Here is an 18,608-nt window from a genome sequence, read left to right as displayed (position 1 = left end):
CGAGCCGCGGGAGTCGCTTTCCGGCAGTGTGGCATTGCTGGAAGAAGATGAGGAGGAAGATGTCTGAATCTCATGCCGAGGCGGGAAACGAGATGCCAAATAACAAAAAACAGAAATTAAGCAGCGACGAAAACAGCAACCCTGATCTGTCCGGAGACGATAATGTAGGTGTATTGAAAGTGTGTGTTTGTGAGTGAAGAGAAGGTTCTCTTTGTGTGTTAATCATCATTAGCGCAAGATAATCACTTTCGGTTATTAGCTTAATTTAGTGTGTTCGGTATTGTCAAGAATAACATCAGTAAGTTATAATCTGTCTGGCTTCAGTTATGTGTTTAGTTTATCGATGATTGATCAACCCAGTCAGTCTTAGTATTAATTAATACCAACATTAAGCCCGATAGGTCTCTGTGAAGTGTTTGTGTGAACAGCTTTGCTTCTGTATTACATGTTAATGACGTTCTGCTCAGATTCACTTGCATGTTTTACCAATGTGTCTCCATCTTTCCTTTCCCGACCCGCTGTTTTTCCCTGTGTGTGTGTGTGTGTGTGTGTGTGTGTGTGTGTGTGTGTGTGTGTGTGTTTCCCAGGATGATGCGATCAGTGTGGACAGTGGACCCAACACGGAGCGGCCGGACACTCCGACCAACACGGCTAATGCCCCGGGCAGGAAGAGCTGGGGCAAGGGCAAGTGGAAGTCCAAGAAATGCAAATATTCCTTCAAGTGTGTCAACAGTCTGAGGGTAAGCGAGCCTGTGGTGTTTCTGTAGTGTGCACTTGTGTGGCAGCTGTAGTGTGTACTAGACAGTGTATTGTGACGTGTGCAGGAGGATCACGGGCAGCCGCTGTTCGGGGTTCAGTTTAACTGGCATAGTAAAGAAGGAGATCCACTGGTGTTCGCTACTGTCGGGAGCAACCGGGTGAGTGAACACTCACTACACACACACACACACACACACACACACACACACTTGTCTCTGTTGATTCTCTGTCTTGCTCCTGCAGGTGACTCTATACGAGTGTCATTCTCAAGGAGAGATTCGTCTGCTGCAGTCGTATGTGGATGCTGATGTATCCTTCTCAGAGCTCGTGTGTGTGTGTGTGTCTGTCTGACTGTGTGTGTGTGTGTGTGTGTGTGTTATTCCTTCACTCTCGCTCTGTCAGGCTGATGAGAACTTCTACACCTGCGCCTGGACGTTCGACTCGAGCACCAGTCACCCGTTACTAGCCGTCGCCGGGTCACGCGGGATCATCCGCATCATCAACCACATCACCATGCAGTGCGTCAAGGTGAGAGCCGGTGACTGTGCTGAACTCTGTCGTGTGTTTCTGCTCCTCCGTCACACTCACACACACACACACACCTCTCGCCCGCAGCATTACGTCGGACACGGGAACGCCATCAACGAACTCAAGTTTCACCCGCGGGACCCGAACCTGCTGCTGTCCGTCAGTAAAGGTAATGAGGCGTGTGCAGACGGACACGTGTGTTCAGCGCTAGCACTACTCAGCGCTCAGTGTTTCTGTGTGTGTGTGTGTGTGTGTAGATCATGCGCTGCGCCTGTGGAACGTGCAGACAGACACACTGGTGGCCATCTTTGGTGGGGTCGAAGGCCATCGGGACGAGGTGTTGAGTGCGGTGAGTCTCAGAGGATTCCCTGTGTGTGTGTGTGTCGCATTATGATAAACACGCTAAACACGTGTTTGCAGGATTTTGACCTGCTCGGGGAGAAGATCATGTCGTGTGGGATGGACCACTCGCTGAAGCTGTGGCGGATCGACTCTGAGCGGATGCTGAAAGCCATTCGCGGCTCGTACGAGTACAACCCCAGCAAAACCAACCGGTCAGTGCTCCCTATCTAGTGCACTTCCCTGCCCTGACGCCGACTCACTCATCCTGTGGTTTCTACGTGTGCTTTCAGGCCTTTTGTGTCTCAGAAGATCCACTTCCCAGACTTCTCGACGCGCGACATCCACAGGAACTACGTGGACTGTGTGCGCTGGCTCGGAGACCTGATCCTCTCCAAGGTGCTTCAGCCGAAACACACAAGCTCATACACACACTTATGTTCGTTCACTCATCTTTATCATTTCTCTTGTTTGGTCATGTTTCGCAGTCATGTGAGAACGCTATTGTGTGTTGGAAACCTGGGAAAATGGAAGACGATATTGACCATATCAAACCGAACGAGTCTAATGTGACGATTCTCGGCCGCTTTGATTACAGTCAGTGTGACATTTGGTACATGCGCTTCTCTATGGACTTCTGGCAGAAGGTATACCGGGGGGTTCAGTCTCGTTCTGCTATCAAGTGAACTGTAGGCTACTGACAACAGAGCAAGCTAATGACTCACAGTGTCAATAAATAGTGTTTGGAAGAAGGTGATTGAGTGTGTGTGTGTGTGTCTTCACCCTCTCAGATGCTCGCTCTGGGAAATCAAGTCGGGAAGCTGTACGTTTGGGACCTGGAAGTAGAAGATCCTCATAAAGCAAAGTAAGACTCCTCTTCGGACCGCTGTCCTCACCTGTGTGCGCATGAACATCATACTAGAAGTTTATTTCTTAATAATATTGTTGAATATTGAATGTCCCCAACCAAGCAAGCCAAAAGACAACAGTGTGTGTGTGTGTGTGTGTGTGTGTGTGTGTGTGTCAGGTGTACGACGCTCACCCTCCCCAAGTGCACCTCTGCGATCCGGCAGACCAGCTTCAGTCGGGACAGTGGGATCCTGATCGCTGTGTGTGACGACGCCTCCATCTGGCGCTGGGACCGTCTGCGCTGACACACTCCTCAAGCATCACATGATGATCAACTTCTGATCTCGTTGCTTTTGTTTTTATCTTGACGCTGCTTTCGTCTTTTGTTTTCTTTGTCTGACTTTAATAAAATCTATTTTTCTAGTCTATTTCTTTCTCCGTTCTTCAATCTCACTTAAATTGTTGTGAAATTGTTTAATTTAAGCCAATGGTTTTTGATGGTGAACAAAGATTCACTAATGTTGAGATTTGTGCTGGCTAATGTCTACAGGCCACCATACAGACTATTAAGAATTTGCGGACTTTCTCTCAGAGTTAGTCCTGGCTGCAGATAACGTCCTAACAGTTGGTGATTTTAATATACATGTAGATAACGAAAAAGATGCATTGGGATTGGCATTTAAAGACATTATAAACTCTATTGGAGTTAGACAACACATGTCAGGACCCACTCACTGTCGTAATCATACTCCAGATCTAATATTAATAGATGTTGATGCCGTTAAAGTTCTGCAGCAGAGCGATGACATCTCAGATCACTATCTAGTCTCGTGTAAACTTCACTTGGCCAAAGCAGCAAAGCGACACCATGTTAGAAATGTGTTTGACCTATAACTTCTGCCACTAAAGACTGCTTTATTAATAATCTTCCTGATCAGTTTCATCATCCCGGATCGCTCAGAAGAACTCCATATCGGGACAGAAACTTTGAACTCTCTTTTCCAGCACTTTAGACACAGTTGCTCCGTTGCGCTTAAAGAAAATAGTCCAACGCCGTGGTACAACCGAGCGGCATCATTCTGATCTGAAAGATGAAGCCTACCCGGAAGGGCGAAAAACTGCAATAAATCTCAGATCCACTAGAGGCCGGTCCCAACAGGGAGCAAATATCCATAGACGTCATGTTATAATCTCCGTTTTCACAGCATAAATTCATACGTTTATAGGTTGGTCCCATGGACTTTTATTGTAATCTTCAATATGTTCTGCGTGCCTGACAACTGTGAGGGGTGATTTTTTTTCTAACTCGTTAGTTTAGATCATATTTAGATATAATATGTATGACAAATAAGGGCGGTTAACTTTGATTGACAGCTGATAACGGGCTGCGCCGAGTGAATTTGATGTCTCGGCCATGATCTGACAACACATCACACCACCTCTGTATCCTTTCTAAACATTTGTATTTTGTATTTCTCAAGATTTTCCAGTATGGCGCCGCCCATAAACAGCCTCAAACCTGTTCTTCAGAGAGTCTATGGGTGATGTCACAGACGCTTTGTCCATATTTTTTACAGTCTATGGGTACAACGAGCACACACACACACACACACACACACACACTCGGGCCCTTAAGAGAGCAGCCAGAAACATGGAGTGTAGCTGCTAGAAAGCTAAACTAGAGGTATTTCGCATTTCATGGAAGGAGAGCTCGACTGCATAAAGAGGCTTTGAAAGCTGCCAGATCTGCTTATTATTCAATCCTATTAGAAGAAAATAAACAAGACCCGAGGTATTTATTTGAAACAGTGGCAGTAATTTATTTGAAACATTAATTCATTCTTGTCACTATAGGATACCAAACAGTTTTAAGCTGGCTATGATTAAACCGCTTGTTAAAAAACACAACTTGATCATGCAGAATTAGCTAATTACAGGTTGATCTCGAATCTACCTCTTCTGTCATAGACACTATAAGGCAGTCTCCTCACAACTGTGTTCCTTTCTGGAAAGAAATAATATCTGCGTGATTTCCAGTCCGTATGTAGAGCGTACCACAGTACCGAGACAGCTCTCGCCAGAGTCACGCATGATCTGCTCTCATCATCCGATCGCGGTCGTATCTCTCTATTAGTGTTACTCGATCTCAGTGCTGCATTCGACACCATCGACAACAACATTCTCTTAAATAGACTAGAAGACTATGTTGACATCAGTGAACTGCATTAGCATGGTGCTCACACACACACACACACACACACACACACACACACACACACACACACACTGTACACGCTAGGAGATATCATTAGGAAGCATGGCATTAGTTTTCACTGTATGCTGATGATACTCAGCTCTATATCTCTTCAGGCCCTGACGAAACTTCCTCATGTGATTATCTAGAATACTGTCTGACACTCCATGGCTGCTCTGTCAAGTCTTCGTCGACGGTCAGAAACCTGTGTGTATGTGTGTGTGTGTGTGTGTGTGTGTCGTGTGTGTGGTCTTTGATACCAATCTCTCATTTGAAAGTCATGTGTCTAGTATCTGTAGAACCGCATTTTTTCATCTTAAAAATATCTCTAAATTACTCCATATGCTCTCATTGACGAATGTGGAACAGTTAGTTCATGCGTTCATCAAGGCTAGATGACTGTAATGCTCTACTGGGTGTTTGTCCTGCACGCTTAATAAACAAACTCCAGCTCGTCCAAAACGCAGCCGCTCCAGTTCATACCAGAACCAGGAAGATTGACCATATTAGCCCGCTTCTGTCATTGGCTGCCTATTAAACATCGTATACATGTTAAAATATTGCTGATTACTTATAAAGCACTGAATGGTTTATCTCCAGTACTTGAGCGAGCTCTTAACGCATAATAGTCCTTCACGTCTATTGCGATCTCCAAACTCCAGTTGGTTGATAATACCGAGAATATCAAACTCGACTGCAGACGGGAGATCCTGTTCCTATTTAGCACCAAAACTCTGGAACAATCTTCCTAACATTGTCCGGGAAGCAGACACACTCTGGCAGATCAAATCTAGACTAAACACACATCTCTCTGGCCTAGCACACACACACAACACACTATAGACTTCTATAATTGAATGTTAGGCTGCATAGATTAGATCAGCCGGAACCGGGAACAGACAAGAAGTTTTTCTAGTAGACAGTAGGACAGACAAGTAGTTTGCTGAGGGTTTAGAAGGGAAGGACTTCATGCCTGCGCACATATATTCAAACGCGCATCCCTATAGAATAAACGCTTTAATGCGCATGTGCACGCCATCAGCGCTCTCAAGTTTACGTAGAGAGAGTTAGCGGCCCCTAAGTTAACAACGTATAAATTCAGTCATTATTCACTTGCCTTCATGTTTATTTCAAAAGGGAGATTTTAGTCCAGTTTGTCCTGGTGGCTTCTGTTCATTCAATAATAGAGGCTACCTGAGGAACAAGTGCAGGAGTGATGAAGGGTCATGGCGCTCCTCCTCCTCCTCCTCCAGTCTCCTGCGAACACACACACACACACACACACACACATACATCATACAGAAGCAATGTTTCTGTTCCAGGCATTCCCATTCCTAACTGTTCATATTTCTGAAATGGACATAATTGGACACAGTCACTTACTGTATTCATTCCCAATTGCCATACTGCAGCATTACACACTGCGCGCAGTTCAGAAATCCACATTAGGGCACTTTAAGGACGCGCGTGCAGCACTGGATCGTCCAATCAGTGAAGCGCTTCAGTGTTTTGCTTCCGGGTCAGAGGTTACAGCCTGTCCGCTGATTTTGGAAGTTTCTAGCACTGAATAACATGTGAAGTGATATGAGATATTAAAGAGCTTCTCCGTATCTGTGTTCTCGGATGTGTTTCTGCAGTAAAACCGGCGATGTTCGGGTGTTTAGTCGCGGGCAGACTGGTGAGATCATCACAATCACACACAATAACGCATAAAGATCGTCATAATCGCACACAATAACGCATAAAGATCGTTATAATCACACAATAACGCATAAAGATCGACATAATCACACAATAACGCACGAAGATCATCAATCACACAATAAATCATGAAGTCATATCGCGCGTAATTCTACTGATGGTGACGTTTATATGATTTCAGGATGACGTTAGATTATCATTTCATTACATATACCACTAGGGTGACCCCATCAAACAAACCAGATGTGGGACGATTATAAGTTTGTGTGGGACATGTTACCAACACTAAAACATACCCTGAAACTGTTAATGTCTATATAACTTAATAAAGACATTTGTATTCTGCCTTTCAGCTGTAAATGAACATAAACAACATTTAGAATTAGATAGATAGTCTTTCTTATATATTAAGAATATATTAAAAACCAAAAACTTTCATATTTTTAGAAAGGATGTGAATTAAAACAACCACAGCAGGCAACAGGATAAACAACAACAGATAAAATCTGTTAAATTACAAAATTTTAATTGACCGAATATCCATTTGTTTTCTGACAGGGAACATTTGAAACGAATCACCGGTCCACATTTTGATTGACAGCTGTCAGAACCTAGTGGCCGTGTTTACTCCTTTCTTTTCAACCATTGGATAAGATATAAAAACGGCTGTTGTATTTGTAGGCTACTTAGACGAAGCGTTGTTAAATATAGGGGGAAAACTACTGCAAAAATAATAATTAAATGCTTTCTTAAAAACGTTTTCTTAATATGATCGTTAAAAACCAATAGACTGATGAAAATGAGGGACAAGTGGTGAAAGTGCCTTAGTTACAACGCAAAGCGGGATGATCTGGTTTAGCTCTGATCTTCCTCTGGTCTTGATCTGGTTTAGCTCTGATCTTGATCTGGTTTAGCTCTGATCTGATCTTGATCTGGTTTAGCTCTGATCTTCCTCTGGTCTTGATCTGGTTTAGCTCTGATCTTGATCTGATCTTGATCTGGTTTTGCTCTGGTCTTGATCTGGTTTAGCTCTGATCTTGATCTGGTTTTGCTCTGATCTTGATCTGATCTTGATCTGGTCTTGATCTGGTTTAGCTCTGATCTTGATCTGGTTTTGCTCTGGTCTTGATCTGGTTTAGCTCTGGTCTTGATCTGGTTTTGCTCTGATCTTGATCTGATCTTGATCTGGTTTTGCTCTGGTCTTGATCTGGTTTAGCTCTGGTCTTGATCTGGTTTAGCTCTGATCTTGATCTGGTTTAGCTCTGATCTTGATCTGGTTTAGCTATGATCTTGATCTGGTTTAGCTCTGATCTTGATCTGATCTTGGTCTGGTTTTGCTCTGGTCTTGATCTGGTTTAGCTCTGATCTTGATCTGGTTTAGCTATGATCTTGATCTGGTTTAGCTCTGATCTTGGTCTGGTTTTGCTCTGATCTTGATCTGGTTTTGCTCTGGTCTTGATCTGGTTTAGCTCTGATCTTGATCTGGTCTTCCTCTGGTCTTGATCTGGTTTAGCTCTGATCTTGATCTGGTTTAGCTCTGATCTTGATCTGGTTTAGCTCTGATCTTCCTCTGGTCTTGATCTGGTTTAGCTCTGATCTTGATCTGGTTTTGCTCTGGTCTTTATCTGGTTTAGCTCTGATCTTGATCTTGATCTGGTTTAGCTCTGATCTTCCTCTGGTCTTGATCTGGTCTTCTTCTGGTCTTGATCTGGTTTTGATCTGGTCTTGCTGTGGTGTGTTTCAGGTCCAGACGGACGCGCAGCAGGTCTCTGTGGATAAGTTTGTGTTCGACCTGCCGGACTGCGAGCGAGTGCATCACGTGGTGGTGTTCCTGCTGGGCACGGTGCCCTTCCCGGCCGGCATGGGTGGCGCGGTGTACTTCTCCTTCCCGGACCCTGCGCTCGGCCCGGTCTGGCAGCTCCTGGGCTTCATCACCAACGACAAGCCCAGCGCCATCTTCAAGATCTCCGGGCTGAAAGCTGGTGAGCCTTCGGTGTAAAACCCCTTTAAATCACTTGACATACACCTGCTAATCACAGGAGAACATAGAATCTGCTCAGAATATCAGACATCATCGAAACCACGTGTGTGTGTGTGTGTGTGTTCCAGGCGAGGGTGGTGCGCATCCGTTCGGGATGATGGCCGCTTCTCAGGTTCCTTCAGTCGCTCAGGTCGGAGTCTCCGTTGAGTCTCTGGATCTTCTCGCACAACAGACCCCAGTTTCACACTCCTCCGTCTCCACCGTCGACTCCTTCACACAGGTCAGAGATAACACAGAGATATTCACCCGAGACCTGTGTGTGAGCTGAATCTGCAGAAACAGAGACCTGTGTGTGAGCTGAATCTGCAGAAACAGAGACCTGTGTGTGAGCTGAATCTGATGAAACAGAGACCTGTGTGTGAGCTGAATCTGATGAAACAGAGACCTGTGTGTGAGCTGAATCTGATGAAACAGAGACCTGTGTGTGAGCTGAATCTGTAATAAACTGCACATGTGTTAGGCCGATTCAGAACGATCTCCTCTTCCAGATGAGCAGTAAAGGGTTAACACACAATAGTGCAGATTAGACCATTCATGAGCTTCCCTTGATACAGTTTCTCTGACGCCTCAGACACACTACTGGTGTGTGTATCGGTGTGTGTGTGTGTGTATCAGATTGTGTGTGTGTATCAGTGTGTGTGTGTGTATCAGTGTGTGTGTGTGTATCAGTGTGAGTGTGTGTACCGTCACTGAGACGAGCTGCTGGTTGTTTCCTCAGTTCACACAGAAGATGCTGGAGAGCTTCTACAACTTCACCTCCTCGTTCGCGCTGTCGCAGTCCCAGATGACCCCTAACCCTTCAGAGATGTTCGTTCCTGCGAGCTCCATCCTCAGATGGTGAGTGTGTGTTCAGATCAGCCTCAGGTGTGTGTGTGTGTGTGTGTGTGTTCAGTGATGATATTGTGTTTCTTACAGGTATGAAAACTTTCAGAGGCGACTGCTGCAGAATCCAAACTTCTGGAAGACGTGACGCCGGCGCTGTGATCTGAAGAGAAGAGAATAATCGTGTTTAACGTTTCATGAGTTTCACCTGGACAAGAATCTTTCTCTTATTATAAAAACTGCCTGGCATTCCCTCTTTTGCTGAAGACGTTTTATAAAACATGGTGAACTCATAATAAATAAATACCGCTTGGTTACATGTTATTTGTCATGTCTTGTTTATTTGTAAATTTGTTTTCACAATTAAAATTGATTCAAAGCAGTTTTAGAGAAATTCATGTCTCAGTGTTTCCTCTGGCAGCAAATCAATGTCCAAATAACTTTAATATATATACAGGATATAACAGTATGATATCGCTGATGTGTTTATTGAACAGGCCGAATGAGCCGTAATAATGTTCATCCGCTTTAGTTCGACTGCAGACACTACTCTACTGTGTGTTTCAACAAATATATTTTAACATGTAATCTGATATCTGTAGATCCTTCTCTCAACCACACACGTTCTCGGACACACAAACACAAACACACACGTTCTCGGACACACACACACACACACGTTCTCAGACACACACACACACACACGTTCTCAGACACACAAACACAAACACACACGTTCTCGGACACACACACACACACACGTTCTCAGACACACACACACACACACGTTCTCAGACACACACACACACACACGTTCTCGGACACACACACGTTCTCGGACACACACACACACACACACGTTCTCAGACACACACACACACACGTTCTCGGACACACACACACACACACGTTCTCGGACACACACACACACACGTTCTCAGACACACACACACACACACACGTTCTCGGACACACACACACACACGTTCTCAGACACACACACACACACACGTTCTCGGACACACACACACACACACACACGTTGTCGCACAGAGACCCGTTCATCCAGTCAGAGAAGCTCTCAGTCGCAGCTCCAGAGTCATCATTGCCGTGACTGAGCACTCGACCCGACCGCAGATGAACGTCCTGCATGTGCCATAAACTCCATTAGTTCATATTTAACGGCGTATAACGTTGTTAGATGAGGTTGAGCGTTTATGTGTGCAGTGTAATGTCAGTGAGCTTTAGTACGGATGATGTATGTCTATTTACATATGATTCAACGTGTTTGTCTTAATTTGAGCTCAAATATTATTATACATTATTAAAGGGATTGTTCATCATTTACTCACCCTTATGTTGGTCCAAACCTGTAAGAGAACACAAAAGGAGATAGTTTGAAGAATGTTGGCAATCAGACAGTTAACATGGCTATCGTCTGTCCCGCCTTTACACGAGTCATAGAATATCAGTTATTCAATTATTGATTTATTGTTGAATTTTTATTTTACATTCATGACACACACTCACACATTAATTTTAATATATATATATGTATATATTTATATATACATATAATTATTAAAATGAATGATATCAGGCGTAATTTATCCAGCCTGTGAGGTTGTGTGTTACTCGATAGCCTGCGGGTGTCGATAGTCTCATGTTCATTTGTGCTGATGAAGTCAAACCCAAGCAGAGAAAGCAGTATTGTACCTCTTCACTGAGAGCGTGTTCATTTCCTCGCTCTGCTGGGAGAGAATGATGTGAACGTAGCGTGAATGTGAAGCGTGTGCACAGCTGTTCCACTTTCCCAAGACTCAGATCAAACTGATATCCCACATTTATTGAGCAACACTCCAGCCAGAGTCCAGCCTTGATTCCAGATGTTCACACACACAGAAGAGGCCATCAAACCAACACAAACCAACATCAAACCAACAACAAACCAACATCAAACCAACATAAACCAACATCAAACCAACAACAAACCAACATCAAACCAACACAAACCAACAACAAACCAACATCAAACCAACACAAACCAACATCAAACCAACAACAAACCAACATCAACCAACACAAACCAACAACAAACCAACATAAACCAACATCAAACCAACACAAACCAACATCAAACCAACAACAAACCAACATCAAACCAACATAAACCAACACAAATCAACATCAAACCAACACAAACCAACACAAACCAACATCAAACCAACACAAACCAACATCAAACCAACATCAAACCAAAATCAAACCAACAACAAACCAACATAAACCAACATAAATCAACATAAACCAACATAAACCAACACAAACCAACACAAACCAACATCAAACCAACATAAACCAACATCAAACCAACACAAATCAACATAAACCAACACAAACCAACATCAAACCAACATAAACCAACACAAACCAACATCAAACCAACACAAACCAACATAAACCAACATCAAACCAACATCAAACCAACACAAACCAACATCAAACCAACATCAAACCAACATCAAACCAACAACAAACCAACATAAACCAACATAAACCAACATACACCAACACAAATCAACATAAACAAACACAAACCAACATCAAACCAACACAAACCAACATCACACCCACACAAACCAACATCAAACCAACAACAAACCAACACAAACCAACAACAAACCAACATAAACCAACATAAACCAACACAAATCAACATAAACCAACATCAAACCAACACAAACCAACATCAAACCAACAACAAACCAACATAAACCAACATAAACCAACAACAAACCAACACAAACCAACAAACCAACATCAAACCAACACAAACCAACAACAAACCAACACAAACCAACATCAAACCAACAACAAACCAACACAAACCAACATCAAACCAACACAAACCAACATCAAACCAACACAAACCAACATCAAACCAACACAAACCAACATAAACCAACACAAACCAACATAAACCAACACAGATCAACATAAAACAACATCAAACCAACACAAACCAACAACAAACCAACATAAAACAACATATCAACAACAAACCAACACAAAACCACAACAAACCATCAAGAAACCAACATCAAACCAACATAAACCAACATCTAACCAACATCAAACCAAGAACATAGCAACACAAACCAACAACAAACCAACAACAAACCAACATAAAACAACAACCAAACCTAACCCTAACCGCTGTTGCAGGTGGTAAAACAACATTCGTCTCTATGAGGTCAGATGTCAAATCACACACTCTGATTACATGGAGACTCTGACATCACGACGGTTGACTGTGACATCATGAACCGCAGGAGACATAAGTGACTCATGAGGTTGAGGAGAAACACACACACACACACTAGATAGACCAGCATGAACCAGTCTCGTCCCTTCCCTCAGCCTTCACTCCTTCTCCTCCCCTCGTTTTCCATGTCAGTGGGTGTTTCTGTGAATAATCTTAAGGGACATTTCCTGGCATGTTTGCCTCTTATTGATGGATTCCAGCGTTTCAAAACTATCGGGTGAATTTCAGTGATGTTGAGGAACAGCCAGCATTCGCTGCAAAGCTGAGCTGATTCACGTGTTTATTTCTACAACATCATGTGAACGCTGAAAATAAGAGCCGCCATTTCTATGGTTTATGAAGATCAGATCAGAAGTTGAAACAGAGAATGAAATAGGTAATTACAGCCAACTATAAATAAATAGTCTCATTTGTCTGTAAATCCACACTCAGAAGAAAGTGCTGTGGTGTTTCACTGGCAGACGCTCGCGCTGAGTTCATGATAGCAGAGCGTTCCCATTCCAGCACTTATTCCAGTCCACCATCAAACTGACGGAACTGATTCCTGTAATTGAGTCTGTAGCTGTATAATACCCCAGACAGCACCCTGGTGTCGGCCCACATCCGATGCGTGTGGAGTCCATGTGGACCAGATGTGGGCCGACGACACCATGGTGCTGTCTGGGGTATTTTCCTTAATCTTCTTCAAGCGCAAAGGAGCAACCCAGGGCACGAGCGTGAGAGGTAGAGGTAATAATAATAATGATAATTTGTTACATTTCTAAAGCTCTTTCTCTGGGAGGGTTAAAGCGCTGAATCTCACTGCATGATCATCTGAGTGCAGCGTACGTATTTCTGGAAAACACTAAAACACGTGAACTATGAACAAACCAGTGACATTTAGAACAATCAGAGGAAGAAGCAGGTCACACACATCGAGGAAATATGATGATGATGAGGGGGAAATCATGATGGAAAACAAACCAGTATTCCAGCCCAGCGTTTCCCTGTGTTTCATGAGGAAGCGAATAAAGGCATAGAGCGAGTTTAGGACTATAGCTAAACTAATGATTATAGCTAAACTAATGACTATAGCTAAACTAATGACTATAGCTAAACTAATGATTATAGCTAAACTAATGACTATAGCTAAACTAATGACTATAGCTAAACTAATGATTATAGCTAAACTAATGACTAGAGCTAAACTAATGACTATAGCTAAACTAATGACTATAGCTAAACTAATGACTATAGCTAAACTAATGATTATAGCTAAACTAATGACTATAGCTAAACTAATGACTATAGCTAAACTAATGATTATAGCTAAACTAATGACTAGAGCTAAACTAATGACTATAGCTAAACTAATGACTATAGCTAAACTAATGACTATAGCTAAACTAATGACTATAGCTAAACTAATGACTAGAGCTAAACTAATGACTAGAGCTAAACTAATGACTATAGCTAAACTAATGATTATAGCTAAACTAATGACTATAGCTAAACTAATGACTAGAGCTAAACTAATGACTATAGCTAAACTAATGACTATAGCTAAACTAATGACTATAGCTAAACTAATGATTATAGCTAAACTAATGATTATAGCTAAACTAATGACTATAGCTAAACTAATGACTATAGCTAAACTAATGACTATAGTTAACTAATGACTATAGCTAAACTAATGATTATAGCTAAACTAATGACTATAGCTAAACTAATGACTATAGCTAAACTAATGATTATAGCTAAACTAATGACTATAGCTAAACTAATGATTATAGCTAAACTAATGACTATAGCTAAACTAATGACTATAGCTAAACTAATGACTATAGCTAAACTAATGACTATAGCTAAACTAATGACTATAGCTAAACTAATGATTATAGCTAAACTAATGACTATAGCTAAACTAATGACTAGAGCTAAACTAATGACTATAGCTAAACTAATGATTATAGCTAAACTAATGACTATAGCTAAACTAATGACTATAGCTAAACTAATGACTATAGCTAAACTAATGACTATAGCTAAACTAATGACTATAGCTAAACTAATGATTATAGCTAAACTAATGACTATAGCTAAACTAATGACTATAGCTAAACTAATGACTATAGCTAAACTAATGATTATAGCTAAACTAATGACTATAGCTAAACTAATGACTATAGCTAAACTAATGATTATAGCTAAACTAATGACTATAGCTAAACTAATGACTATAGCTAAACTAATGACTATAGCTAAACTAATGACTATAGCTAAACTAATGACTATAGCTAAACTAATGACTATAGCTAAACTAATGACTATAGCTAAACTAATGCACTGATTCACAGTTCACATCAGTGTCATAATTCAGCAACGGGTAACACTAATACTGTTCCATCATTAATCAATAACTACACCGGAAGTAACACAATATCAACATTCTAATATGAACTATAAGAAACTCCGATTAATGAATTAGTAAGTAATAGCACTGTAGTTCGCTGTTAGCTAATCAGTGTTTCTTCACGGCTGGCAGAGGACTGGAAAAACTGCTTCAGGTTCAACATGACTGTGAATAATTCACAATATATAATTCATTCTAAAGTGAAGCTCATGGAAACTCACTAACGACTCTAGTGTTTCCTAATCCTTCAGAAGGAATTGCTAATTATTTGGAACAGTATTCTAAAGTGAAAAGCACGATAATGATTGAAGATAATAAAAGCTTCTGATGGATTTGATGACACAAGTCATTACTTTGTTTTTTGCGCACAAAACGTATTCTCATCGCCGGATAAACTTAAGGTTGAGCCCCTGTTGATGCCATGATCTCCACTTCAGAATACTGATCCAAATTATTAATAATTCATTCAGAATGAAGTTGATCAAACCATTATCTTCAGTCATTATCTAACTAAACCTGAAGAGTTTCCCTTGGTCATTACTAGAGTTATCATGCCACTCGCGCTCTTCATTTGTTCCTGTGAAGTTATTCACGAATGACGGAACAATGTTCTAAAGTGTTATCAATCAAGGGTAACTCTTGTTGAAAATAAAACATAATCCAGGGTGAAGTGATCCTAACCGGGCTTTAGAAAGACGCTACCTCAGAGTTTAATGTGGGAATCAGTTCAGGAGGAGGAACCACACCAGATCCGGCCTCAGTAATCGCTCTCACCGAGAGAAACATTGATGTCAAAACTCTGTGAAAGACATTTACATTTATTCATTTAGCCGACACTTTTATCCAAAGCGACTTACAACTGCTGTATATGTCAGCAGCTAGGGGTTAAGTGTCTCACAGTGGATTCGAACCCGGGTCTCTCACACCAAAGGCATGTGTCTCAGCCGCTGCGTACGTCGCTCAGTGTTTGATGGTGTGTGTCAGTCCGTGTGAATCCGCACACAGCTGGGATCTCTCAGGAACTCGGATCCTGTCAGGAAGTGTCTGACTCAGGCCTGAAGCTCCCGTCCACACCCAACATTCCCTGCGATGGAGCACGGGACCGCTGCCGAGTGTGTGTGTGTGTGTGTGCAGACGGGAATCTGACCTCAAACAGTCCCACAGAGATGCAAGTGGACGCTCGGAGCCGCCGTGTGATGCTTCATCTGTGACGCCAGAGATGATGGATCCAGATGTAATTCATTGACGATCGACAGCAGATCAACTAAAAATAAACATTAAAAGCACTGTTTCTGGGACGTATATTATTAAAGTACAGCAGTAATCATGTCAGTGGTTCTGAGTTATTGTGCACATGCAAAAATCTCCTTTTGATTGATGTCACTTTAATGGTCAGGTCACAGTGTGCTCAGAAAACAATCATAAGTAGGTCAGCTTTATAAAAGAAACTTTTGATTTTCCAACCCATATAGTCTTCACAATAATGCCTGTCGTTACACAGATGGATAATTATACGCTGAGCCCTGATGTCGACGGCTGGATCAGAGAGTGTTTTTGAGTTTGATCTCAGATGAATCATCGCCGCACCAACACACTCATTCCCACTGCTCTCTGAACGGTAAAATCAGTGTGTTTTCCAGGTGTGTGTTTCCACCTCAAGCCATGACCAGTCAGAACTAAATAATACGAACGGATTGTAAAACTGTGTAACAATAAGCACTTTGTGAAACAGAAACCCCAGGAGCAATGAGAACTACGTTGCTTTGCTTTGATCTGATTATGTGAGATTAGATTTGATGTCCTCATGATCAGGAAGACAGTCCTTTCACTGTCGTGAATCAACCACAGCTCTGGGAACAAATGTGACCCTGGACCACAAAACCAGTCACATGGGTACACTTTTTGAAATTGAGATTTACATCAAGAGAAAGCTGAATAAATAAGCGTTTCATTGATTTATGGTTTGGTAGGATAGGGCAATATTTGCCCGAGATACAACTATTTCAAAATCTGACAAAATATCTTAATGGAACATGATCTCTACTTTAAGGGATAGCTCACCCCAAAATGAATCATCCCTTCTGAAATATGCAGAGAGGCGGAGAGTGTGAGTAGGAGATGTCCGTGATCGAGGAGAAGGAGACAGTTCTGCTAGGTATTCTGATTAATTATTTAGTCATTTTGCCTCCACGTTTCCCCGATTGCGCGCGAGCTTCTCCTCCTGTGCATACGGTAATCTCTCTACTGTTTTTTTTTTTTTTTTTTTTTTTATTGATAACAATAGCTGGTACAAACAAGACATCAATATACAATCAAGCAGTAATCTCTCTCCTGTGCGACAGAGAGTCGCGTGGGTATGACGCAATCGTTAGCCTACTTTCACTAAAACTGCTTCTCTGGGGCCATAACATAAGCTACAAGGTATTGGAGCTATTTATACATTGTCGTGTTTCTTTAGAAATAAATAAAGGACAAATGGGGTCTTCAAACGCCTCAGATGTAAAGTTATTCGCTGTCAAAGTGACGCCAAAATGAATGGGAGTCAATGGGAATGCTAACGCAAGTGAAGTTCAGCTACAAGATGGCAGCTCCCGCAAGGCTTCAAGATTTATCTTAATCTGACAATGTTATTTTTGTTATTTATTTATTTTCGTTAGCTCCATGTTACTTATAATATCACATACCTACCTTTTTGCAGTTTGAATAAATAATAAACAGCAGTTTGAACTCTTCTCCACTTTATTATCTCACATCAGTTAAACTCCAAAAAACGCGACCGTACCAAGTGCGCGCACGACCCATCTACGGCAAGCCCCAAGGGGAAAAATACATTGCATACACGCATTCATCTGAGCTATAGACCATTTCACAAGATGTAAACAACACTGGTCCAGAAGCACTTCCTGTTTCAGTTTGTAACTGTTTTCTTTATTTCACATGTAAAGAAACATCTTAAAGATGTTTGTTTAACTTTTTGATTCAGTTTTAAATGTTCTGTTGGTTGTATTTTATCCCAGCTTTTATGTGGTGTTAAAAAACTGAAACAGGAAGTGCTTCTGGACCAGTGTTGTTTACATCTTGTGAAATGGTCTATATAGTGTGGAATGAGGGGAGTAAATTAGATTGATATGAAAACTAATGTATAAAAATATGCAGTTAACACCCAACCTGAACTGAACTGACAACAAACAGCCTCACGTGCCAATCTACAGATCTCAGAGCCGCAACTCGGCGGAGGACAAAAGAACAAGACTGCGATAACTTACATTTCAATTACTGATATTTTTCTCCAATTTCCAAGGAACTGATGATTTTGTTCTCTTGAACACACAGGATGGAAACGCTGCTTTATTTACAAATGTTTTATGAGTTATTAACCTTTTATTTATTTTTTTTACTTTTATCAAGACATTTTTTCCTAAGCATATAAAAACATCATACTGTTAAATAACTAAAGTAAAATCTGAAATGTTTGCCTGGCTCCAGGGCGTTTTCATGTGCTCATCGGCTGGCATGAGCGCTGCTGGCACTGCACTAATCCCGGAGGAATTTGCTTGGAGAACATCTGAGTCAGTGACACGCTTTGGTTTGTTTT

At 41.7% G+C, this 18,608-nt stretch overlaps 2 protein-coding genes and 1 long non-coding RNA gene across 6 annotated transcripts; 2 read left to right on the top strand and 1 right to left on the bottom strand.

The window, feature by feature from the left end:
* The first annotated feature begins 5 nt into the window (after positions 1–5).
* eed (embryonic ectoderm development) lies at positions 6–2,903 on the top strand. Its single transcript, XM_039646902.2, has 12 exons — positions 6–164; positions 588–740; positions 825–917; positions 1,003–1,068; positions 1,162–1,287; positions 1,375–1,456; positions 1,545–1,636; positions 1,708–1,841; positions 1,920–2,025; positions 2,115–2,273; positions 2,418–2,491; positions 2,654–2,903. The coding sequence occupies exons 1-12, from the start codon at positions 48–50 to the stop codon at positions 2,778–2,780; spliced, it is 1,329 nt and encodes a 442-aa protein (XP_039502836.1). The 5' UTR covers positions 6–47; the 3' UTR covers positions 2,781–2,903.
* On the bottom strand, positions 2,897–17,812 carry LOC120459034 (uncharacterized). Of its 4 annotated transcripts, none has more exons than XR_005617250.2 (6): positions 17,075–17,591; positions 16,161–16,277; positions 10,646–10,663; positions 9,156–9,456; positions 6,113–8,741; positions 2,897–5,986 (listed from the first exon to the last, which is right to left on the bottom strand). It is a non-coding gene; the product is annotated as an uncharacterized LOC120459034 (long non-coding RNA). The 4 variants fall into 4 exon arrangements; XR_016168971.1 differs by lacking the exon at positions 2,897–5,986 and adding an exon at positions 15,716–15,812 and having other exon boundaries at positions 8,577–8,741; positions 15,912–16,277; XR_005617251.2 differs by lacking the exons at positions 2,897–5,986; positions 17,075–17,591 and adding an exon at positions 17,702–17,812 and having other exon boundaries at positions 8,577–8,741.
* Positions 6,269–9,612, top strand: hikeshi (heat shock protein nuclear import factor hikeshi). Its single transcript, XM_089132620.1, has 4 exons — positions 6,269–6,407; positions 8,175–8,412; positions 8,540–8,691; positions 9,190–9,612. The coding sequence occupies exons 1-4, from the start codon at positions 6,378–6,380 to the stop codon at positions 9,310–9,312; spliced, it is 543 nt and encodes a 180-aa protein (XP_088988746.1). The 5' UTR covers positions 6,269–6,377; the 3' UTR covers positions 9,313–9,612.
* Positions 17,813–18,608: the final 796 nt, after the last annotated feature.

This window comes from Pimephales promelas, chromosome 6 (genome assembly GCF_988280905.1).
Source record: "Pimephales promelas chromosome 6, fPimPro1.hap1.1, whole genome shotgun sequence".
Lineage (NCBI taxonomy): Eukaryota > Metazoa > Chordata > Actinopteri > Cypriniformes > Leuciscidae > Pimephales > Pimephales promelas.
This window is presented reverse-complemented; position numbering and strand designations above follow the sequence as displayed.

Excerpts from the sequence above, each read along its gene's own strand:
- eed (XM_039646902.2), top strand. The coding sequence starts at position 48 with ATGAGGAGGAAGATGTCTGAATCTCATGCCGAGGCGGGAAACGAGATG. Across the intron at positions 741-824 it reads AGTGTGTCAACAGTCTGAGG|GAGGATCACGGGCAGCCGCT; the intron begins GTAAGCGAGCCT and ends TGACGTGTGCAG. Across the intron at positions 2,492-2,653 it reads GAAGATCCTCATAAAGCAAA|GTGTACGACGCTCACCCTCC; the intron begins GTAAGACTCCTC and ends TGTGTGTGTCAG.
- hikeshi (XM_089132620.1), top strand. The coding sequence starts at position 6,378 with ATGTTCGGGTGTTTAGTCGCGGGCAGACTG. Across the intron at positions 8,413-8,539 it reads GATCTCCGGGCTGAAAGCTG|GCGAGGGTGGTGCGCATCCG; the intron begins GTGAGCCTTCGG and ends TGTGTGTTCCAG. Across the intron at positions 8,692-9,189 it reads CCGTCGACTCCTTCACACAG|TTCACACAGAAGATGCTGGA; the intron begins GTCAGAGATAAC and ends TTGTTTCCTCAG.